Source organism: Sceloporus occidentalis, unplaced genomic scaffold (assembly GCF_023333645.1).
Source record: "Sceloporus occidentalis isolate IW3139 unplaced genomic scaffold, rSceOcc1.0.p SCAF_4, whole genome shotgun sequence".
Taxonomy (NCBI): Eukaryota; Metazoa; Chordata; class Lepidosauria; order Squamata; family Phrynosomatidae; genus Sceloporus; species Sceloporus occidentalis.
In genome coordinates, this window is record NW_028316984.1 from 12,125,616 (window position 1) to 12,150,434 (window position 24,819).

At 40.2% G+C, this 24,819-nt stretch overlaps 1 protein-coding gene across 6 annotated transcripts in view; it reads left to right on the forward strand.

Annotated features, from left to right (window-relative positions):
* Window positions 1-113: 113 nt before the first annotated feature.
* Window positions 114-24,819, forward strand: part of LOC149313514 (kinesin-like protein KIF16B) — a 146,556-nt gene continuing 121,850 nt past the window's right edge. For 3 of the 6 annotated variants that reach the window (XM_089519230.1, XM_089519233.1, XM_089519234.1), the window contains exons 1-5: window positions 122-244; window positions 13,913-13,982; window positions 15,899-16,012; window positions 19,034-19,150; window positions 20,599-20,696. In XM_089519230.1, the coding sequence (XP_089375356.1) occupies window positions 198-244; window positions 13,913-13,982; window positions 15,899-16,012; window positions 19,034-19,150; window positions 20,599-20,696 (446 nt within the window). In that variant the 5' untranslated portion in view covers window positions 122-197. Of the gene's footprint in view, window positions 245-13,912; window positions 13,983-15,898; window positions 16,013-19,033; window positions 19,151-20,598; window positions 20,697-24,819 lie in introns of all 6 variants that reach the window. The other 3 variants (XM_089519228.1, XM_089519229.1, XM_089519232.1) reach the window with 3 other exon arrangements.

Genomic DNA, 24,819 nt, shown 5'->3' on the forward strand with positions numbered 1-24,819 from the left:
GAAGGGAGGAGGTTTGTGCAACGCGTTCGGCGGTTGTCTGTCCCTCGGAGGCACCCTTACTCTCGTCGGGGCGGCCATTTGAGTGAAGCCGCCTCGGGAAAGGGGGCGTGGCTAGTGGCGCCAGGGAGGGAGGGAGGCAGGCGATCGAGGGAAGCCGGGGAAAACAGAGGGGAGCCCCAAGGAGGAGGACCTTCGCCATGGCCTCGGTCAAGGTGGCCGTCAGGGTCCGGCCCATCAACCGCAGGTGAGAGGGAAGGCAGCAGGGGAGGAAAGGGAGAGAGGGAGGGAGTCTGCCATTGGGAGCGCGGCAGGTGTCGCAACCCGCCCCACCTGCTGATACAGCTGCTCCAAAACACACTGCAGAAAGGACCCACTTTGAGACTGACTGCCCGGGCTCAGTGCTAGTGGTTATGGGAAATGTAGTTCTGTGAGACATTGAGCCTTCTTTGTCACAGGGAGCCCTGGTGCCACAACAAACTACAATTCCCAGGATGTAGAGGTTCCCTGGGCTGGAGCCTAGGGGAGCTCATACTGCCAACTTCTTTCTTTCAGTGAGTCTCAAAGGAGCTACAAGATCTCTCTCTCTACATCCTGGGAGTTGTAGTTTGTTGTGGCTCCAGAGAAGGCTCAACGAGGTCTCACAAAACTACACTTCCCAGCATTCCCTTGCACTGAGCCAGCAGTTAAAGTGTTCTCAAACTGGGATTATTTCTGCCAGTGTGCTTTGGACCTTACACTGCCTCTGCACTGCAGAAATAATAATAATAATAATAACTGCTTCCATTGCCCTAGCTCAGTGCTAGGGAATCCTGGGAATTGTAGTTCATTGTGTCTCCAGAGCTCTCTGATATTATTGCTATTATTATTAACCTTTATTTATAAAGTGCTGTAAATTTACACAGCGCTGTTGTGCATACAATCTTTTTAATTAGATGGTGCTTGCCTTAGGGTTGCTATGAACTGCAATGGCTGGAAGGAACGCAACCACAGCAACTATTATGCAGACTAGAGACCTGAGTGCCCTAAATTAAAGTACTAGATTCCAAATGATCTTGGAAGCTAAGCAGGGTTAACCGTGGTTAGTACTTGGATGGGAGACCACCAATGACTCCCAGGTGCTTTTAGGCCATGTTTCAGAGGAAGGAAGTGGCAAAACCACCTCTGAGGACCCCCTTCTCATGCAAACCCTGTGAAATTCATGGGGTCACCATAAGATTTATTTACCTATTTATAAGATGACAGGTGACTTCAAGGCACATACGCAGAGAGACATGCATTCATGTATTCACATTGCACAGTTATATCAGTTTGACACCACTTTTAACAGCCATGCCCCCATCCTAAGGAATCCTCAGTTTCGAAATGGACTTTAGGATCCTCTGCCGGAGGAGAGCTCTAGTGCACTCTCTTGGACGACAATTCCCAAGGTATTTAGGTTTAGGTCTCAGGCTGCCTTCGTCAAGAGAGTCCATTGGATAACTCTGTAAAGCCCAGAATCCCCCATAACTGGAGCTATGTGAGTTAAAGTATACCACTTTTAACTATCAGTAAGTTACAATAATGCACAGTAATAATGCATAGCAGGTGGGTTTTTAGTTTGTTCTAACTTGTGTGTATTCTTTGTGATTTTCTATTATATGTTATATTGCGTATATTTTAGGTGATTTTATTTATAGACGTTTTAATTTTAATTTTATTATTACCTTGGCTTTTGGATCGTTTTAATAATCTGACTGTCATTTTATTGTCAGGGATGTGAATTGTCGTACCGGTGGGAGGGATAATGGTTTTACTTTATATTGCACATGGTTGCGTTTTTACCTTTATTGTAAGCAGCCTTGATCCTGATGGAAAGGCAGGATATAAATAAATTATTATTATTATTATTATTAATTGTTTTGTGTGGCAAAGCTTCTCCCTGTTTAATTGATAAAAAGGAGAATTACTCTTTTTAAAAGAAAACTTGTGGCCACACTTATCTCTGAATGGAAAAAACGAGAATGTTTGAGCATTTTGCTTTTACAAGACACTGCCAAGCGTGTATTTTGTATTCAAGCATACAGAATATAATGTCTGTTAATGAGGAAAGAATACTTCTTATAGAATGGTGCATATATGTTTGTATGAGTAAAAATGCCAGTGGAACATGCTAGCTTTTCTCTTCCTCCAATGATGCCTGTTCTTAAACTGAGAGCTTGCATTTCTTCCATATAAGCTGGATACTAAGGACTGATAGGTTGCTCCCTGGCGGCTGCTTGTAAACTAACCAAAGTCTGATGTGGTCACTAGATTCAATCAGATACATGGGATGGTGAGTTTGAGCAGACTTTCATAACAATACGTGCCCAGTGGTTTTTAGAAGTGTCTAATAATTTGAAGGACAGTGTATACCAGTGGTCCCCAAACTGTGCCCTTGAAGGGATTTTGGACGTCAGCTCCCAGAATCCCAGACTATTGGCCAACATGAGGCTCCTGGGAGCTGAAGTCCAAAGTCTCTTAAAGGGCACAGTTTGGGGACCAACTGGTGTGTAAGCAGAGTGCAAGCACTTAGTTGTACACCTTTCATTATGACCAATAATGAATCAATTTTATTTACGATCCATGACCAAAGTATCTGAGAAGTATCGCCTTTCCTTATGACTCAGGGTGTGTTAGTTTCCAGCCAGCCTTAAAAAGCTATCCATTTTTAATTTGCACTTGATGGAGAGAGTGCAGTTGCTCATCTCTGATGAGCAAAAACTGTCCAGGTAACTAAATACAAAGAGCTCTTTGTGCCATCTTCAGTTAAAGGTTTTTACGCTTCACCTTTATGCCATGTAAGCTGGGGGAGAGGGTTGAATAGTTTCCCTAACACCGTCCTTTGGAAAAATAGTTAATCTCTGAAGAAACAAGTTAGAGATGCAAAATTAACAGAAATTTCAAGGCAGTGGGGAAAATATTTTTCCTGTTTTTTATACAGAAAACATTTTTTTAGTGGGGGGAAAATGTGATATGAACACTTTTTACAGTTTGAAGATCATTTTGTTACTTTAGAAAAATAAGATGGAACGTGTATATATAGCCAGTTCATTAATAGCAGGCAAAAAACAAAACAAAACAAAACACAAGCCATCCACATTAGTAAAAAGAGAAAATAGTCTACTCTGGTTTTCCCCATGTCCATGCAAAAGAACTGAACAAACGAAATTGAGATCAGGGGTTGAAATGATACTGTATACACGCTTATGTAAAAGTTCTTCTGTTATACACTACTTAGAAATAATTTGTGGGAACATATTAGCTATTACTCTAAAAGAAGATATTCCATGATAAATTCCCCCTTTTTTCCAATTTCAATTTTTTCCATGTTTAAAACTCTTGTGTGTGTGTGGGGAGAACCCCTAGTTTTTCCCTCTGAATTTCTCTGTATTCCCTCCTTCCCCACTTCTCATAGGTAAATAGACTTTCTTCCTCCCCCTCCATTCCTCCAACCGGAGAGGAGAAAGCCAAGATGCTCCATTTCAATGTCTGGATGAGACAATTTCCATCTTTCTCAGGTGTGAGGAGCCCCATCTCCTGCCTATAGAATGGAGTTCTGTCCAAGTAGGATTCTGGTGTGAAGTCAGTGTGCCAGTTAGGTAGACTTATTATCAGTTTCTTTTTCTCACGGGGAACATAAAGAGGTCAGAGATCCCACTGGGCCTCCCCGGTTTGCTCGGTCAGACAAATGATGTGATACTGTCTTCCTTACATTCTGCTTTCTCTCTGTGTTTCCTTCCAAGTGGAACCTTGTATTCATCCCTAGTGATGTTATGGGGAACCTTGTATTCAGTCCTAGTGATGTTATGGGGGAGTTCTGCACAACCAGTTCCTCTTTTTGTTTTTCCTAGATATAAAGCCCTTAACATGGAGCAGGCACATTTAGCACTCAACTGGAGAAACAGCTTACTGCTAGGAGCAGGGGTCCTACTTTCTATTGTCCCATGTATTCTTGGTGCTGGGGAAAGGCTCTGGGTCCGTGGTCTAGTAGAGGTAGGAAAACTGCTGTGTGATAATGCTAAGGTCCTTAGTAGGGAGAATTAAGGTGAGTAGATGTCACACTCTCTCAGCCTCCTCCAGGAAAGACAATGGCAAACCATCTCTGAAAAAATCTTGCTAAGTAAACCCACAATAGGTTCGCCCTTTGGGTTGCCATAAGTCAGAAACAGCTTGAAGGCACACAACAGCAACAAGATGTAAGCCACCTTGAATCCCACTATGGGAGAAAGGTGGGATATAAATCTTGGAAATAAATAAATAAAGAGGTAGGGGAGAGAACTCCATATTTTGTGCTTGATTAATTTCAGGGTTCAGTTATTCTTCCATACAACATGAGTGGTTTGGTCCCTCCTGTTCTTCTTTCTTCAACTTCAGCTTCACTTTTAATCCTTGCTTTCTCATATTGCACGTAAAGAATATGCTTTTCGGGTGCTAGTTTAAAACTTTATATATGTCTCGTAGGGTTTCACTTGGCCATAGCTGACAAAGTGAAAAAATTAGTTACCATTTAATCCTTATATTTATCTCTTTCTTGATCCCTGACATACTTATCTGTGCATTCAGCCTTTGCTATATTGTAATAGTAGAGTGGAGCGATAATCTCTGGTTGGACTGTTTTGAAAATGTGGAGAGGTGTTCTTTTTTTTTTTTAGAGTTTCCTTCCAGTGTTGAACCATACTGTCTGAATTTTTCCAAAGATAATTAATCTTATTTTGCCAGACTTTCTGCCAACTGAAGGTTACATACCTTCTAACCTTAAGCTGCTTTGATCCCATGGGTTGTAGTTATTTGATGGGAAACACCTGAAGCTGAACTTAACTGGGTGCACAGAAAATTCTTATAAATGCTGTCATGCTTTCAGCAAAGTACCTGCATGTAGTTATTTGCTAAAATGAGGTGGCATTTGTTATCCTTGTTTTTCATAACAGTAGTAATAATATAGCACTTCAAAGAGTGCAGAGTACTTAATGTTTGTTGAGTCTGAGTTTATTCTTTACTGTTTACAAAACCAGCTAGGGATGAGTATCAGTCTCACCAGCAGTGGCTAGCTTAAGCAAGAGTTCTCTGTTGGGTATAAAATGGAGAATTGTGCGTGTATCCCAGTTTGCTAACCCTTCAGCCGCAATTCAAGACACAGTTCCTATTTTGGTTGTAACAGAGAAGAACTTAAAGTTAGCCAGGATCATCTGGCATGTAAACTAACAAGAATTAAACTAGCATTCAGAGACATAGCTGTGTTAGTCTGGAATATCAGTATGCAAAGAGATCTTGTACTACCTTTAAGGATAACTGTGAGAGAAGCTGTAGCATGAGCTTTCATAGACTTGGTCTACTTCCTGTGATGCATGGAGTGAACTCCAAGCCTATCATTTGCTTTGAAATGTTGCTTGATTTCAACAACTGGGGAAGCCTATCTTAACCTTTTATAATTACAAGTGTAATATGTATTTTACAAGTGAACTCGATGCATTTGAAGAAGTAGACCAAGTATACAAAAAGTTATGCTACAGTTAGTCTCAAAGATGCTACAAGAATTAAATTATTGAAGGAGGTATGGGTAGCTGGTGGACCAAACTTTGGCGCGTTACAGATGCGCCGAAGGGGTGTACTAGGGTTGAGAAGGGGCGTGTTAGGGTTGAGAAGGGGCATCCCTTCCGGACGCCCCTCAACCCTGGTACGGACCAAGTCCGTACAAAATGGCAGCGTCCGTCCACATGGGGGCGCCATTTTGATGTTGCGGACACGTAGCGTCCAGATGTCGCACAGCAGAAGTGGCACCGTGAGTGCGCGACTAGTGCCTTGCGGTGCCACTTCCGGGGCACAGAAAGGAGCGCCATTTTGGCGCATCTTTCTTGCTGCGCCCGGGAGCCGCGCGGTTTGGCTGCTGTGGTTCCTGGACATAGCAACCAGCGGCGGCGGCAGACCACCGCTTTTAGGCGGTCTGTAACCTGCCAGCGTTTCTAGTATTAAACTCTATGTTAGCCAGGAAATGTACATTCTAATTGGGTCAGTGTTTTGGAAGGGCCAGAATTTGTTGGACTGCAATTTCTGCCATCCTTAGCCAGGGTAGCTAGTAATGGAAATTTCACTCCAACAGCATCTTAGGGCATACATTGCTGGTACTGACCTGTGCTGTAAGGTACTCTAAGTAAATCTGTACTGCAGATGGGGAGCAAAGCTGAAAGAGAATGATGTATCTAAATCAACCTTGCATTCAGGTCAGAGATTTGAACTAGACACTACTTGTTCACGCAGCTCGAATTCAAACTTTCATTTACAAGGTACTGAAATTACTCACAGGATGCTTTTAGTGTGGTGTTCAGCATGACAAAAGCAGTGGTTCAGCCTAGTTTTAATGTAAAGCTGATAAAGAATTATGTGCTTGATGTAATATATATACTTCACATTTGTTGGGTAGAATCACTGCAGGTATCCTCCAGACTTTCAACTAACTTGCAGCTGCCTTGAAGAGCTGCGCTATGGCACACTGCTAGGCATGGAGAAATGTGTTATCATATGTCAATAGATTCAGGAAGTCAGATGCAGACCAGATGTACTTCTGAAGAAAAATTTGGCAGACGTATCAGTGGTGGTAAAAGTGGCAATTTTGTCTGTTCTGCTAGTTCAAGTATTTTGTAATTTTTTCAAAAAAGCTTAAGATGGCTTCCTCTGTTGTTGAAATCAAGCAACTATTGAAAGCAAATGTTAGGCTTGTCCTTTTTTTTTTTGGGGGGGGGGGGAGATATTTCAGCCTGTACACTTTCCTTGGCATTTGGGATTCTAACAATGAGGGAGTCACCTAATTTTCCACAGTAATTTGGGATTTGATGCGGATGCCTGTACTTCAATCTGTGACCCAAGCAAAAGTTTTAAATTACATGCAGGGGATCCATTTTGGACCCCCCCCCCCCTCGCATAAGGGAAACTCTGCAGATGCTCGAGCCCCATTTAAAACAATGGGGCTTGTGCACATAGCATGGCCTGGCGTGTGTGCTGCAGGATCACACGCCATTGCTTTTTCTGGCGAGTGGCTTTCAGCGTAAGCATACCCGCGTATGATGTGGGTACACTGTATTATTTTACTGTATATATGTTCATGTATAAGTCTACAAATGGTAGTTTAAAAAATTGACCCAAATAAACCTGGGTAGACTTATCCATGGGTCAATGTAAATACTATACCTTAACTCTTTACTTTAACTCATATCGAAATAAGAACCATCTCCTTCTCTGTGTAGAGAGGTGAAAGGTGAGAGCTTAGTCCATCCTGGGAGAACCTAAAAGAATCACCACCTTCTAATTTCTGCTGTGGCACCACTTCTGGCCTTTTTGAACACTTGGATGGGAAAATAATTGCAATTTTTGGCTTCCTTTGCTCCATCCTTTATATCCTTTGTTACATGCCCCTGAGTTTAACCTCATCTTATCCATGCGTTGTATCAAAATATATAATTTTGCCTTAAACCTGCCCTCAACTTAGATATAACATTGACGTATACATAGCATGATAAGGTATATCATGTTTGATATAGCATTAGCCTGCTTTCTCTAATATTTAGTGGCTTCTTAACAATGCTTAAAAGCTTACAGAGAAGCTTTGTTAAACTTTGGGAATTACAGATATTTCATCTTAGTCTTTGTATTATGGGTTCTAGTGTTTACTTATGTTTTTCTCTAGTTACATTAGACACAGTAATTTGTTTGAACAAAAGTATCTTACTGAAACATTGTTTGAGTACAAGATACAGAATGCTTGAAAGGTTGACTCTTTCAGGTTGGCCTCCTCATGTGTCATCATAAAATGGGAGAGGAAAGGTTGAGAAGTAGTAACAGAAGTTTGCCAGATGCCTAGCCGGGTATCCAACACAGTTTGGTGAACATCTTCAGTGAATGGAAGCAGAGAGCAGGCAATACTCTCACAATCCTGTATTCCCCCCCCCCCCCCCACACACAAGGGACTGGGAAATTCCCAGTCCTTGCAGGTTGGAGATGGGGACTCAGCATTCTATAAGCATCATTTTGGCTTTAGGCCCTGGACACATGATTGCTGCTGTGTGCCTTCAAGTCAACTCCAAATTAAGACAACTTGGCAAGATTTATTGAGAGGAGCTTTGCCTTTGCTTTCCTCTGAGGCTGAGAGAGTGTGATTTGCTCAAGGTCACCCAGTGGTTTTTCATGGCTCAGTAGGAATTTGAACTCTGATCTCCTGGAGTGTTATTTCAACATTCAAAACCATCATAACACACTGTATTTCTTAATATTTGTTTTTAGCCCGTGGCAGCATGGAATAGTGGTTTGAATATTGGACTACAACTCTGGAGATGAGGGTTTGAATACTCGTTCAGCCATGAAAATTCACTGGGCGACTTTAGACAAGCCACACTTTCTCAGCCTCAGAGGGAGGCAAAGGCAAACCCCTCTCTGAACATGTCTTGCCAAGAAAACTCCAAGATAGGTTACCGTTATTAGTCAGGAATAGTTTGAAGGCACACAACTGCGCAACTGAACGGATCTATCATAAAAATATCTCCTGATGGCCTCTGCTTGAGCTGCTGTAAATCAAAAGGTGGATGTTGTAAAAAGCATCCTTATTTTACAATACTAGCAGAAATATCTAGTACAAGAGTGCATTGCAGCAGTATATTGATAGTCTCAGTGTGAGGAATTTAGGGCAATTTATTTGTTTGTGCTTTCACATATATGAGAGATGGAGAGGAGAGATGATGATGATGATGATGATGATGATGATGATGATGATGATGATGATGATTGTGCCCTGCCAGCATTTGTTGGGTAGAGAATTTGACCCTAAACTTGTTTCAGGTTAACATCCCTGGCTCTAGATAGCTCCTCACAACATTTAGTTTTAAGGGCTAACAGTAGATGCTGCTTCTAAAGGCGGCCCAGCCTCCCCCTGAAATATATGATATAAAACATTGCACTTGTTTTCTAATAACAGCAATAGTATCTTGAGGCCCCAATCCTATGCATACTTTTCTCAGCAGGATTTATTTGTACATTACAGACTTGTACTATTAAGTTCCCTCATGCACGCTTCTAATATTTTCCTGGCCTTCCTTTTGAACTTAATCTGAGTCCTCTTCTGTAGCACATTGCTGGTAATGAGAGTTCTTAAACATCTACCAAAGTTGTAGGGATTTATTTATGAAAAATAAAAAGTCATTTACATGACTTATGACAGCGTTTTGCTGTTTGGAAATCTTAAAGGTAGTTCTCTTGAGCAACTTTGAGAAAAATTATTTTCTTTAGGAGGAATTGGGAGAACACTGATTTTAGTAATGCTTTTCTGAAATGATCAGGTTCATGATATACCTAGTAGCTATACTTTGCTTTCTTAGCCTAAAGTAAGTGCAAGGGGTCTGAGACAAGGGCAGAGGGTTTGAGGCCCCTAACCTCTATAATACGGAGTTGATCTAACTGCATCTTTAAAATATGTTCTAGCAGGCTTTTAAATCTTTGCTTGGTTGATTGTTGGCATGCAAGTAAACATTTCAAACATTTCTTTTCAGTGGCAAGATTCTGAGAGTTTTTGAGCATTATTTGGTGATTTTGCACACTTGTGTGCAACTCTATGCAATTTATATGCAGAGAAAATTTACATAGCCAATTTGCATTTGGCTTAAAATACACTGTTTCTGTGCAAACATGGTTTATGTGCAAATTCTTTTCATATGAAAATAGAAGAAAGTCTCATTTCCTCTATGCAGTATTTTAATGTCTGTGGAGACACCCTTTCGTATCCATAATTTATTTTGCCTACTGCTAAATGGGCAAAAAGGTTTTTATGATTCATTCCTTGGTTGTATCACAATGAGAGATCTTTTGAGCTCATTGGATTCATCTTCCTATTACAGCAAAAGGGTATATATATTCAGAAGAAGTAGATGCAGTCATTAATGAACCACTGTAAAATATCTTACGCCACCACAAATGGATCATAAGAACAACTGGCTAGACTGGTTGGACTGGCATGATATTAAGATCAGGTGCTGCTGCTCCCCTTTTCTCCAGGAATATGGAACAAAATTACGAACAGTTGCCAGGAAAAGTGGCTTATTCTGTAGCTGAAGCTTCATTAATGTAACTTCAAAATAGCAAATGTATCTGTCTTTTGTGAATAAAGCATGAAATAGTTGTTGGTTTCCCACCTGGTCCAGACCATTGGAGTACTTTCCTTCAGCATTTCAGTACATGTTGAGACTAGGGGTGCATCTACAATGTAGAAATAATGCAGTTTCACGCCACTTTAAGTGCTGCAACTCCATCCTATGGAATGCTAGGATTTGTAGTTTTAAAAGGTCGCCTCTGACAAAGAGTGCTGGTGCCCCAAATCCCAGGATTCTGTAGGGTGGAGCCACGGCAGCTAGAGTGGTGTCAAACTACATTATATCCATATTGTAGATGCACCCTCAGTCTCAGCTTTTGTGTCTTGGTTGACTGCTTGCAGACATCTATTCTATAGCATTTTTCTCCTGCAAAATTCCAAACATGTAAATACAGTATCTGTTTTTGTTCTTTTTATTCTATTTCTCTCTGTTACTGTTCATTTTGCATTATTTTAATTATATTATACAGTACTTTCTTCACTGCTGTGTGTTTGCCATACTCTGGCACGGACTCTTGCTTTTTATCTCGTGGGGCTGTCCAGCTTCCCACTTGCTTCTGGTTGGCCGTTTATGACTAACAGCAGTGATGTCAAAGCCTTAATAGGTTTGTTAGGAGTACAGTGTTAGTAATGAATCATGGAGTTGGAAGATACCTCAAGGGCCATTGAGTCAAACCCCCTGCCATGCACAAAGACACAATCAAAGCATAGGGAGCGAAAGGACAGGCCCAATGCCGTCAGGCCTGAAGAGGAAGAGCCCTCCCCTCCCTCCTTCCAACTGTCATCTTCTGGCCTAGGAGGGAGCGAAAGGACAGGCCCAACACCATTTGGGCCCGGCCTCGATTAAGAAAAAGAGCTCTCCCTCCAGTCCATCTGCCTTGGTCCAGGCCTCAAAGGGAGAGAAGAATGCTGGACCTGATTCCTCCCCCCCCCCCACCATTCCCTTCTCCTTTTGTGTCGTGTCTTTTTAGATTGTAAGCCTGAGGGCAGGGAACCATCTATAATTTTGTTGTCTTGTAAATAGTAATGTTTTTAACGATGTGCTGTATAGTATGTTTTTTGGGGGGGATGGGGATATTTGTTGTTGGGGATATGTATTATGTTTTTTATTGTATTAATGTTGTTAACCGCTATGATCTAATGCTGGAATAGCGGTATACAAATAAATTTTATTATTATTTATTATTATTATTATCCCCTCGGTTGTAAGCCGCCTGGATTCCCAGTGATTGGGCGGCATATAAATAAATCCTATTATTATTATTATTATTATCATCATCATCATCATCATCAATAGATGGCCATCCAGCCTCTGTTTAAAAACCTCCAAAGAAGGAGACACCATCACTCTCAGAGGGAGTGTGTTCCACTGTCAAACAGCTCTTACTGTCAGGACTCAGGATATTCCTCCCAATGCTTAGGTGAAATCTCTTTTGCTGTAATTTGAATCCATTGCTCTGTGTTTTAGGAGACTGTCAGATGGGGAAATTGGAGAAGAAAAAGGCATACTCTCTGCAAAGTTGCACAACCGCTCTGAAGATTTTCAGACAACATTACGTTTATCCAAGACTTAACCCATGAAGATCCAGGAATTCCTTCCCGTGAATGGTTTGTTGCTGGAGCATTCCTGGATTTTCATGGGTTAAGTCCTGGATAAATGCAATGTTGTCTGAAAATATTCAAAGCAATCACTTACTCCCCCCCCCCCCCCCATTTTATAATCTCTGCAGTCTCTGAAGGAGCAAAAAATAATCTTGTTCCTTCTTCAACAGGACACCATTTCAAATATTTAAACATGACTGCCCTGTCACCTTGTAATCTTCTCTTCCCCAAGCTAAACACAGCTTCCTAAGCTGCTCCTCAAGGGGCATGGCTCCCAAACCTTTCACTGTTTTGGTCACCCTCCTCTGGACACTCTCCAGCTGAACAACATCCTATTTCAGTTGTGGTGCCCAGAACTGGACACAGTATTCCAGCTGAGGTCTGACCAAAGCAGAATAGAGTGGCACTATTACTTCCCTTGATCTAGACACTACATTCTTATTGCTGCAGCCTAGGCTCGTATTGGCTTTTTAACTGATATAGCCAGATTTGTTTTGCTTTGGCCTTGTGACTAATAATTTCATTTAATAAAACATTTTAAAAATTACCTAGATGCTAAAAACTGTACCCGAGGATATTTGCATGTTGACTATTGCTTATGAACCTGGAAGTTGTTTTGCTATGATTATGGAAAATGTGAAAACTGCAATAAAAAGAAGCTACTAGCTAGATTTGAGTACCAACCCAGCCTCCAAGCTCACTGTCTTTATTACTAAGGAGAAGAATTATATAGTCAGCCGTTGGCTGACCCTTATTTCACTCCTGTCTTATATCCTAAAGCAAATTCCCGGCATTAGTTTTACACCTAAATTGCAATACCTATTCAACCTTGTCTTGTGCTGTGTGTTTTCAGTTGGAATTAGCAAAAGCTCTGTTTCCCTGAGCTTCTTTAGTTGATACCAGAAGGTCAAATTGAATTTTTTTTTGTTTATAATCCAGATTTACTGCCCATTACTGAGGAGTCCTTGTTGGAATACATATGAGAAAGATTTAGTGTATCTCTTTAGCAGAGTTTCTAATATGTTGGGCAGAAGTTGGGATGGTGTCCCAGCGAAGGGTGGGGATGAAAAAAAAGAGGAAAAGAAGGGAGGGGGGGAATGAATTAATAATATAATTAATAGTATTATACCTTTGTGTAACTATGAAAAGTATATGGTGAAAAGAGGAAGCAAGAAGAATGAAGATATTAATAATTTTATGTGTGTGTTTTTCTAAAAAAATTACTGGTCTAATTAAAATTAAATGGTTTGATATGAATAGATTTATATAAGGTAGTAAAGAATGGATAACTAATGTGATATATCATATATAGGTGGAATATTACATAAAAGTTTTCTTATATTATTGTATTTAGGTTATATTACTAATAAAGATTAATTTAAAAAAGGATGATGCCCCAGCCTACTCTTTCCCACATACAATATCCAGTAGAGAAAACAAAAACAGCAGCAACAACAACCAAATTTAGGTTGTGTCTGCACTGCAAAAATAATCCAATTTGACACCACTTTAGTGGCCATGGCTCAGTGCTATGGAATTCTACGAATTATAGTTTGTTGGGGTACCAGAGCAAAGCACTGAGCTATGGCCGTTAAAGTGATGTCGGATTATTAGCAGTGCAGATGCTTCTGTCGTCTTCATAAGGTATATAAAAGTATTATTATTAGTAGTATTAGTAGAGTATTAGTATTTGTATCCTGTTCTTTTCCCAGAACTGGGACCCCAGAGCGGCGCAACAATATTAACAATATCAAAAGACCATGTTGCAGTAACTATTCAACCTAATCTTACGTTAAGAGTTTTCAGATGGAATTAGCAAAAGTTATGTTCCCTTGGGCTTCTTTAGTTGATATCAGATCGTCAAATGGAAGATTTTGTTTGTTTGTTTGTTTATAATCCAGATTTATTGCCTGCTATTGTGGAGTACTTGTTATCGTGTAATAGTTTTATATTTATTAAAAAATCATTTATATTCCACTCTGCGGCCAAAAAATGCCCCCAGGATTACAAATGGTCCATTTGACAGTTGGAGCTTTTTGGCTCAAAATCTCAAATTGCAAAACATTTGAAAGCCTGACCACTAGTGTTAAGTCCTAAGAAGATTATAGCCATTGCCTTTAAATCATTTTTCTGCACTAGTATTAACCTATCATGGTAATTTTACAGGGAGAAGGATCTTGATGCTAAGTTCATAATTTCAATGGAGAAAAATAAAACAGCAATTACAAACATTAAGGTGAGTGTTTTCAACTGCTGTTGATAATATGCTTTCTTTTGTCTCTTTAATTCACTTCCTGGGAAGCTAGAGGAGAACAGAAGAGTGTCACAGTTCTGTAGAAGTGGGTCAGAGTGGTTATGTATCCTCTGATGCAGATAGGGTTGCCATAAGTCAGGACCTCCAAACCGGGACAAATGTAGGACACTTTTAAAAAATGGAGGATATGTGAAAAAATTTGATGATTTTTTAAAAAAATGTTAATATAAATACATGTTTCTTAGGCATGATCAAAATGGAGGACATTTTGGCATTATTCCTACACAGATGACACAAATGTACTTCCCTTTCTGGTCAACCCCTCCTCCCCCCATTCCAAACAGCACATTTGGACATTGAACATGGCTTTATTTTAACATTGCCTCTTGCATATTTCAGAGGCTTATTGCATAACCAAACTCTTTGGGTTTCACACTGAACATGGGTTCAGGTGGCTATGCACATTGAATATGTCAAGGTGGTTTAACAAGAAGTGGATTTGCCCTCGGATTCAACTGTACTTCTCAGAAGTGTGTACTTGGTCACTTTGGTTTTTCTTCACTGCGCATGAATTTGGCCATGCCTCAGAAGCTGACTGATATCAATATCACCACCATCATCATCATCATCATCATTGTTAAAGCAGACCTTTTAGCATTAAGAGCACCAAAAACACACAGAAATGCACTTTGGAAAGTCACACTGTCTCGCCTTCAGAAAGAGTGCATGCCTCAGAAACTGACTGATATCATCATCATCATCATCATCATCATCATCATCATCATCACTATCATTGTTAAAACAGACCTGTACAAATGGAATGGAAATCCTCCTCCTCCTGCTGCTGCTACTCTTCTTCTTCTTCTTCCTCTTCCTCCTCCTCTTCCTCCTCCTGCTACTCTTCTTCTTCCTCCTCCCTCCTCCTCCTCCTCCTCCTCTGCTGGTCACTGCTGCCTTGCCGGCCAGCGGCGCCAGCGGACCCAGGGCAATCCCAGGTCCAGGAAGAAACCGGGACGGGGCGCCCCCGCCTGGTAGAAAAGCGGGATTGTCCCGCTGGGGGACGGGACATGGCAACCCTAGTTGCAGACAAATGACTTTTTTTCTTGGACAATAACAAATTAGTGGTATGTTCCGAGGAGTGTGCTCTTAATCAATAAGGGTCTAATTTGGTTTGTCTGATTTAGATTTAGTGATCTTAATTTTACAAGCTTAAAATACACTGTCCCCCAAAAGATAGTTTTACTGAAATATATAATTAACAAGAAAATTCAATAAAGTGTATTTCATTGACTTCCTATACAGAGAAATTCAAGGCTTCATACTTGAGTTACTTTTACTGGAATATGTACCCATGTTTAAAGTTATGCTACATCACTGTTATATATTTCACACATTTTTAAAGACAACACATTGAAAATGAGCTGTCTATTATAGATGTACATGGGCTTAATAGACATATGCAACAAAACAAAACAGTACCTATGCTTGACTGATAATGTGTTAATTCATTTTTACACCAATTTATTTTATGAAACAATACATTTTAATGAACAAATATTTAGGTGGGCAGTGTTCTTACTTTGTACTTCTGGCCTTAAACCAATGATACAGAGACATCATTTATTATTTCTGTCAAATAAAGTACAAGGCAAAGTGAATCAAAATTCTGTGAGCATAAATGTATACTGATATTGAACTCCAAACTCAATTTTTTATCTTTACATACTCAAGGAGCCTTTGTGTTATGTTTATGATTCAGTTTTGTTGAACTAGTAAAAGAGGTAGGTAACTTTTAAGTGCTTTCTGTTAATAGACTTGTGATCGCCAAAGAAAGTGCTGTAAATTCATATAGTTATAAATTGGAAAACACTGATGATTTGCTGCTGCTTCCCCTTTAGATTCCTGATGGAGGAACTGGAGATATGGGAAGAGAACGGATTAAAACATTTACATATGATTTCTCCTACTTCTCAGCTGATGTTAAAAGTCCAAACTATGCATCTCAGGAAATGGTAGGCAGCTAGGAACTTCCCATTTTCTTTTGTAATGAAAATGTAATAATACAGTTTTCAGTTTTTTCCTGATCTGTCTGCACATTGACAATGATATAGATGTCTGAGAGGGGATTAAAAATTACAGTTACCTACACTCTTTGTAAAGAATAATAATAATAATAATAATAATAATAATAATAATAATAATATTTATATCCTGCCTTTCTTTCAGGATTGGGACTCAGGGCAGCTTACAACATTATAAAATGATACGATTAAAAACCTATAAAAATAATATATTGAAATAATATAGCACTCCAGGCCGATCTTTAAAAGCTTTCTGTTTTGAATGCCTGTCTGAAAAGGAAGCTTTTCACCTGTTGACAGAAGACCAACAAGGAAAGGGCCATTCTGGTCTCCCTGGGCAGGGAGTTCCAGAGTCTAGGGGTAGCCACGGAAAAGACCCTCTTTCATGTCCCCACCAACCATGTTTGTAATGGGGATAGGATGTAGAGAAGGGTCTCCCCAGAGGTTCTCAGAGCCCCAGGCAGCTCATAGATGGAGATATAGTCTGCCAGATAGCCTGGACCTGAGCCATATAGGGCTTTAAAGGTCATCACCAGCACTTTGAATTGCACCTGGAAACAAACTGGCAGCCAGTGGAGCTGTTTTAACAGGGGCATTATATGATTTCTGTAACCTGCCCCTGTTAGGAGCCAGGCTGCAGCTCTTTGGATCAATTGAAGTTTCTGAACACTCTTCAAGGGCAGCCCCAAGTAGAGCGCATTACAGTAGTCCAAATGGGATGTAACTAAGGCATGTACCACTGAGTAGTGGTGTAAAGAATATCCGTCAAAATGGAACAGAAGGTTCGAAGATTTTGAAAGCTTTTTAAAGAGAAGAAATTATGAGCACTTCTTGATCAACGAGTAAGAATTTTGGTTTTTAGTTCAATAGCTAGGATTTGAGTATTTTGCATAAGCAAAGCTACCATTCATATTGGGTTTTTCTAGCAGAGGAATATTCTTTAAACCTCTGCCAAACCTCCTTTTGACATGTTAATTGAGTTTGAAATGCCAGGTAATTAGTGTAAATGTTCGCCTCCCTTGTCTTTTATTTTCACTCAAGAAATCTGTGAAAAATACTTCTTGGCATGGAGAGAAAAAATAACCTTTTGAAAGTGGGACTTTTGAAAAGAATATATTTTTTAAAAAATTTGCATCTAATTCTCAATGGGAGAGAAGAAAAAAATTGATTTGTCACAACACTTCTGCTGATGCCAGATCCGACATGTCAAGGAATGGGCACAGCTGGCACACAAGTTTTAGATGTGCAAAAGCACTCCTGGTCACTGCAGAGACCTGGACCTCAAGTTCATAGCCGAGTCCAGGAGTACCCCCAAACTGTAAACCTGTGTCTTCAGGGGCAGTGTGACCCCATCTAACACAGGCTGGATCCCTATTCCCTGATCTGCCTTCCGACTAATCTCAACCACCTCTATCTTATCTGGATTAAATTTCAACTTGTTTGCCCTCATCCAGTCCATTACTGATGACAGACACTGGTTTAGGACCAGGATAGCCTCCTTGGATGGGGTGGAAAGGAATAGTACAGTTGAATGTCATCAGCATATTGATAGCACCGCACCCCAAAACTCCGGATGACCTCTCCCAGCAGATTCATGTATATGTTAAATAGCCTAGGGATGACACAGAACCCTGAGGGACTCTACAGGCCAATGGCCAGGAAATCTAGCAGTAGTCTCCTAACACCAGCTTTTGGGTTCACCCCTCCAAGAAACAATGGAACCACTATAAAACAGTACCTCCAAGTCCCATCCCAGTGAGGCAGTCCAGAAGGATACCATGGTCAGTGGTATCAAAGGCTGCTGAGAGATCCAGAAGAACTGATAGGGACACACTCCCCCTGTTTATTTTCCTGCATAGTTCATCCACCAAGGTGACCAAGGCTGTCTCTGTTCCATAGCCAGGCCTGAAACCAGATTGTAATGGATCTAGATAATCCATTTCATCCAGAAACCCCACATGTTTCAAAACCTTGCCCCTAAATGGTAGGTTGTACAGTGCATGATAATTATTCATTATTGTGGGATTTAGGGATGACTTTTTTTAAACAACTGCCTCCTTTAGGAAAGATGGAACTCTGCCTTGTTGTAGGGAGGCATTGACTACCTACCTCCTTTTACCCACTCAGCCAGTTCCCCTCTGGTCTGTTTAATAAGCCAAGACGGACAAGAGTCCAAGACACATGTGGTGGCTTTTACCTCTCCAACAATCCTGTCCACATCAGCAGGCTGCACACGCTGAAAAGTATCCATTAACATTGGACAGACAGGTGTCAAGGTTACATTCACTGGGACTGTATCAACTATAACATCCAAGTTATAGGTTGGGAAGACTGGTTTAGGCATCGTGGTCTTGTGAGATTTGTATTTCTTATGCTGGTTTTGAAGATATATTTTTCTGTAGAAGATTTGGGGCTTTCCAAATGAAAGAGCTGCAAGTAGACATGGCACTTACAAAAATGTGCAAGTAGATATTGTGTGGTAGCATAGATGGCTTACTCTGCATTTGTGTATGCTGTTGGAGGAACTATAGAATTATTGTTTTAAAAAATAAATACTTGAATTGATCACCTTTTGTAAATGTTTCCATAAGGGGCATTGTACTACTATGAAAAACCCTTTGGAGGCCAGCAATTGGGCTTTCTTAGAGTTTGCCTCAGTGCAGTCCCTGGTGTTTACAGAGCCCCTTCTCACTCATATTTGGGGTTGGAAACAACTTAATCCTTGCTCTGTGGGTGAGCTGAAGACTGTAATGCCCATTATACAGTTGGGTATTTAATGGTGGGACCCAGCAGAACTACCCTGATGTATATGTATGCTATGCTAAAAGTGACAGGACCTGGCCATAGTTGTAGCATCTGTGATTCTTTACTGAGGTTATGTTTTAAATTTAATTTAAGTGTAACTGAATATTACCTGTCTCTCTCTCTCCGTTATTGTTCTTGTTTTCCCAGGTGTTCAAGAATCTTGGCACTGAAGTCCTCAAATCTGCTTTCGAGGGTTATAATGCTTGCATTTTTGCATATGGACAGACTGGATCTGGGAAGTCATATACAATGATGGGAAATGCTGTATGTCTTCCTTCTCATAATTTTACTTTATTTTTAAAAAGTGGCTAACTTTCTAAAGTATGCTGTTTCCCCCCCCTGCTATATATACCCTAAAGATAGTAGATCCTGTCGATCTTGGAAGTTAAGCAGAGTCAGTGCTGGTTAGTTTTTGGATGGTAGACTCCCAATAATTACCAGGTTACTGTAGGCTATTTTTCAGAGGAAAGAACTACTACTACCAACACTACCAAATAAAATAATAATAATAATAATAATAATAATAATAATAACTTTATTTATATTCCCCTTTTCTGCTGCCAAACAAACTTGACAAAATTACCTCTGAACATTTGCCCAAGAAAACCCTATAAAATTTCAAGGATTGCCAGATGTATTATTTATTTATTTATTTATTTATTTATTTATTTATTTGTAATTATATTAATTTGAATCCTGCTTTTCTCCCAAAATTGGGACCCAAAGCGACTTACAGTCTAAATACAGCATGCTCGTGGCATAGGCGGGCTTGCCATACATGGATTTAAGTTTCTCCACACGGCAAGCCCAGGGAGTTAAAATGGCAGTGTGCAAGAGTGTGCACCCATAGGAATCAATGGGACTTGAGATTCCACATTTTTTGCTATACACGAAGGCTGTGTGTGCTCCAGAACGGATCCCAGGCATATGCAAAGGGCCCACTGTACTTAGAATTAAAAATTTACAAAAGTGACAATTAAAATGTCTACGACAACTATTGTAATATTAAAACAGATAATTTATTTAAAAATAAAATACAGTTAAAATGATCAAAGCACTTAAAAACCATACATTTTAACAATACATCCACAGGGGTACTGGAACCAAACCCCAGTGGATACCAAGAGCCCACTGTAATGTGTCTGCCAATGAAATCCAGGTGCTGTAGGCTATATTTCAGAGCAGGGAACTGGCAAAACAGCTCTTGATTATTCCTCTTCTAAGAAAACCCTATGAAACGCATGGGGTCATCATATGTCATTGAGTGACTTCAAGGCACACACACACACAATATAAATACAGGCATTGAGTGAGTTCCCCAAATTTGGCACAAGGTGTAATTTCAAAATTGGCCACTATAACACAAAAAAATCCTAATAACTGTTGAAATCAGTACATCCTCAGTCAATTTATATTTTTTAAAAGATCATCTCTAATCTCTTTGGTTGTATATGAAGGTATTTTTCTGAAAGTGGAGGGGAGGAGGGCAGTTCCTCATGTGCAGTTCCTCTTTGCCTATTTATCTTGCAGCTATACCAGGTTTTCAGGGAAGGGGATGGTGGTGGCATAGTGGGATGAAAGAGAAGCCAAGACCTCTAAGTACTCCACTTCATGAATAGAATCCCACTTCTCTGGCTTTCAATACTATATCTGTCATTTTTCAGACTGTTGTTGCTGCCTTTGCAGTATGACAATGGCTCTTATTGTTTTAGGGGGATGCCGGGTTAATACCTCGGATTTGTGAAGGATTATTCAATAGAATAAATGAGAAAACAAGATGGAATGAAGCCTCGTTTCGAACAGAAGTCAGGTATGTTTATATAGCAGCTTCATAACTGTACAGCTTCATAACGTGTAGTCTGTCTGACTTTACCTTCCCTTTTTTGTTGTCTCTCCCTTCGCTTATTTGATAGAGCATGTTTATTCAAGAGGGGGAAAGAAGTAAAGGGTTATGACAGAGTAAATAATGGATTCCAGTCTTGATTTCATTTCATTTCAGTCCAGTGATCGTGCACTGTTTGAGTATTTATAATTCATTTAAAATCCAGAAGTTAATTTCCCATTATGGTATTTTCTAGCACCTCTCAAAGGCTTAAGTTAATTTCTATTAGGTAGTGCCTATAGGCTCAGCTTCACCCAAGATAGAGACAGTGCTGAGTTTACAGCTGGAGTTTATCTTTTTAAAAATGATCAAACATTTCTGCTCATCTGGATGTCTGGATGCCTTGAGGCTATTCCAGGTTCATCCTAATGCCACCATATCATGTGATACAGCTTCATTTGAGTATCTCCATGGGGCTACCATAGAAGGCACATACTATATTTGTATAACCTTCCTCCTCCATTATACTAGGGTTATTGTTATTATTATTTCTTATTTGCCTCTCCCTATGGATCGAGGCTAGGAACAACCACAATTAACAAACAACATCAGTTAAAACACACATCAGGTTAAAAGGACAAATAAGATGTATGCATATTAAAACATTCATCATTTAAAGTTCACAGTTTAAAAATCATCTGGATAAGCCTGCCAGAAGAGACTGGTCTTTAATGCTCTTTTAAATTTGGACGATGTTTTCAGCTGTTGACTCTCTCCCAGCAGGTCATTCCACAGTCTAGGGGCAGCTGGAAAAAAATCCTCTGGCTGACAGTTGCCAACCTAGTTTTGGCTGACTGGAGTAAATGTCCACCAGAGGACTTGAGTTCACAGGGTGTATAGTACGGGAGGAGACAATCCTGTAGTGACAGGATCAGAAAACACGATACAGATAACATAACTCTATGTCAGGTCAGTTTTTCTTCACACCCCACCACCACTATTTTGTAATGTCTTTGTACCTTCTAACAACACAAAAATATCTGTGTAGAGATCTTCAAAGATCACATATGTTTTGGTGGTCTTTTGGTTAGCTTAATAAAGATATTACCCTAATTTACATTTTGAGATGTTTCTTATGGCTCATACAGCTACCACTGATCTTTATATGACCTGTGTCAGTGGTCCTTAATCTCTTCTTTATTTGGGACCCCTTTTAAATATCTTTTACTTACATGGACCCCCAAGACTTAACTCAAAATGTACAAGCCTAATACTACTAATAAGAAGTAGTACCTGGGTACTAAACCATAAACAATTATACCATTCGTTAAACCTTCCCTCAGAGGTGCCAGAGGAAGATGGAAGACTTTTCTCTTGTTCTTCCCTCCAGTTTGTGGCTGGAGTGGATTGAACAGCATTGTGCAGACCCAGCCTGCCAGCCAGCCTTTGCCTTGGCTCCTGTCATGTGGCTGGTCTGCTCCGGGGTGGAGTTGGGCTGAGTAGCTGAGCCACAGCAGAGCTGACAGCCAGGCAACCAGCCAACCTATTCTTTTCTCTCTCCACCCACTTCTTTCCAGAGGGAAGATGGGATACCTGAAACAAAGAGCTGAGGGCATACAACTGGGGGAGGGGGATGTCATTTTTTTCTTCCAAACTCTCTGTTCAGACAATGACACCACCAGCAAAAACCCTTCACATCTCCAGCCTTAGGCTGAGGCAACTACAATCAGCCCTTCTTATACACGGATTTCTTATATACAGATTCAAGTATCCACGGTTTGAAAATGTTCAAAAAAAGTATAAATCTTAAATATCAAACCTTGATTTTCCATTTTTTTAATAATGGACACCATTTTGCTATGTCATTATATTTAATGGGACTTGAGCATCCACAGATTTTGTTATCCACAGGGGATCTTGGAACCAAACCCAAGCGTATCACAAGGGTCCACTGTGCATCTTCCTCACAACTGCTCCTCCCTAGAACTACTGCCTCAACTGCTCCAACATCTATGAATTCAAGTTCTTAAACTTGGTAACTTTCTCCTTCACACTGAAAGGAGAGAGAAGATCCTATCTGTATTCCATCCTAGAAGTCCGTCTTTATGATCACTTATGGAAGAATTGCTTCGATACTCCCTTTTTTCCTTCTTCATCAGGAAGGAAGAAGACTCAAGATGGGAGGAGAAGGGAGGGAAAGAAGGAATGGGTGGGTGAGCGGATGGGCAAGCAAGGAAGCAAAGGGTCTGAACCAATTTTGGGAAAAAGGCAGGATATAATCCACATGACAGGTAGCATGTAGAGCCAGCCAGCCTGTCTGCCTTTGCCTTGGCTCCTGTCACACAGCTGGTCCATTTCAGGGAAGAGGTGGTCTAAACAATCTTCTAAGGCTTTGCAGTCCCATGTAAGAACACTGCATCCTCCTCAGGGTCCTCCGACCATAGGTTAAGAACCACTGATCTATGTTTGAATTCTGCATCTTAAAACCAAAATAGGCCCCTTAGAGTGAATTACAACCATATACAAAAAACCTAAGGAACAATTTTAAAACAGAAAAATCCAGTAGCCCAGCACAAAAACAAGTACTGTAATCCCCAGTAGTAACAAAACATTAAATATTAGTAGCAGCACTAAGAAAGCATGTTCAAACAAGACCTTTTTTATCTGTCTCCTGAATACACAAAGTGAACTGGATTTGCCTCTGGGTAGGGAATTTCCTGGTCTTGTATTGCTAACAAGAAACCTAATTTCATGTCCCTATCGTATGCGCCTTATAGGTCAACATGAAGCATTGCTTGGTTTCTCCTAATAACTAGAACATATTGGTAGGATGAAGCAGGAGGAGATGCTCTACTCGACATTTAGCCCTTGTATTATATTGTTAGTACAATTTTATTTTATTTATGTCTTGAAAGAGAACTGAAAATTGTATTTCCCCCATAACATTGGTAGTTTATAAACTGTTTCAGTTTACTGCAGCCAAATTTTATCTGTGTTGTGTAGCAGTCAAGGACATGAACTAGGAGTGTCTTCCAGTTAATATCTTATCTCTGAATTATTAAGATTGCTTTAGGCAAGTCCCTCTCTCATACTCTACTGTAAGTAAAAGAATAGATCTACACAAAGAGGTTCACAGCACATTGACAAAACACAGGCTTTGTGTTCAGAATGCCCCAGTCTCTGGTATCTCAAGTTAGGCCTAGGACAGGAGCGGAAATTGTGTGACCTATGCACCTCTTGCAGCACTTTAATGAGCTCAATGCAGCCCTTGGGATATTGCTTATTGCCCAAAGTCTGCAGCAGCAACTATCCCCTGTATTTTTGGGAATTGTAGCAGGGGTGTGTGTGTGACCCTCCAGAGAAAGTCAGAATGGGTCTATTCTGCTCTTTAGGTTTTGTTCTATGGAGTGTGCCCTTCCTTGGCCTAAGAATTATCCCTGGTTAAAGCCCTAGGGAACTGCTGCTAGCCAGTGTCGGCAGCATGGGGCTAGGTGGACCTGTGGTCTGACATGGTATAAGGCAGCTTTCTGTGTACCTATGTGTAGTGTTACACCATTTAATGAGTTTATTTTAATTACAGTAAACAGTTCCAATGTAACTAACAGCTGCTTTAGCAGTCAAAACAGACAACATATACTCACATACTGTGATCAGCATTTAAAACATAGTATATTGTTGTATCACAATGGTCCATGGTAAGAACTGATGAACACCATGAGAAGTGATACTTGTGGAGCTTAGAAGTAGTTGGGCAATGTCTCCTTCTTTTCCTTCACTGGGATCACCCACTGAATCTTGGTCCCTTCTGTTTGCAGAAGGGCAAGTCTGGATCCAGTCCAGTGTGAGTGGTGCTCAGTGCCATTCGTAGTAAGTAAAGGTTATCATTTTTACAACACTTCTAGATTCCAAGAGTATTAGTTCTATGAAGTAAGTTATTAGTACTGTTAGTATTAGTACTGTTAGTACTGTTAGTACTGTTAGTTAGGAGTCATTCAAGTTTGCAGTTTAAATCCATACAAATATGTCTATATGATGGTGGTGTTTATATATGATTGAATTAATAGGTTGCCCTTTAAACCTGGATAACTTTCTGATTTTAAGTTCATTTGTT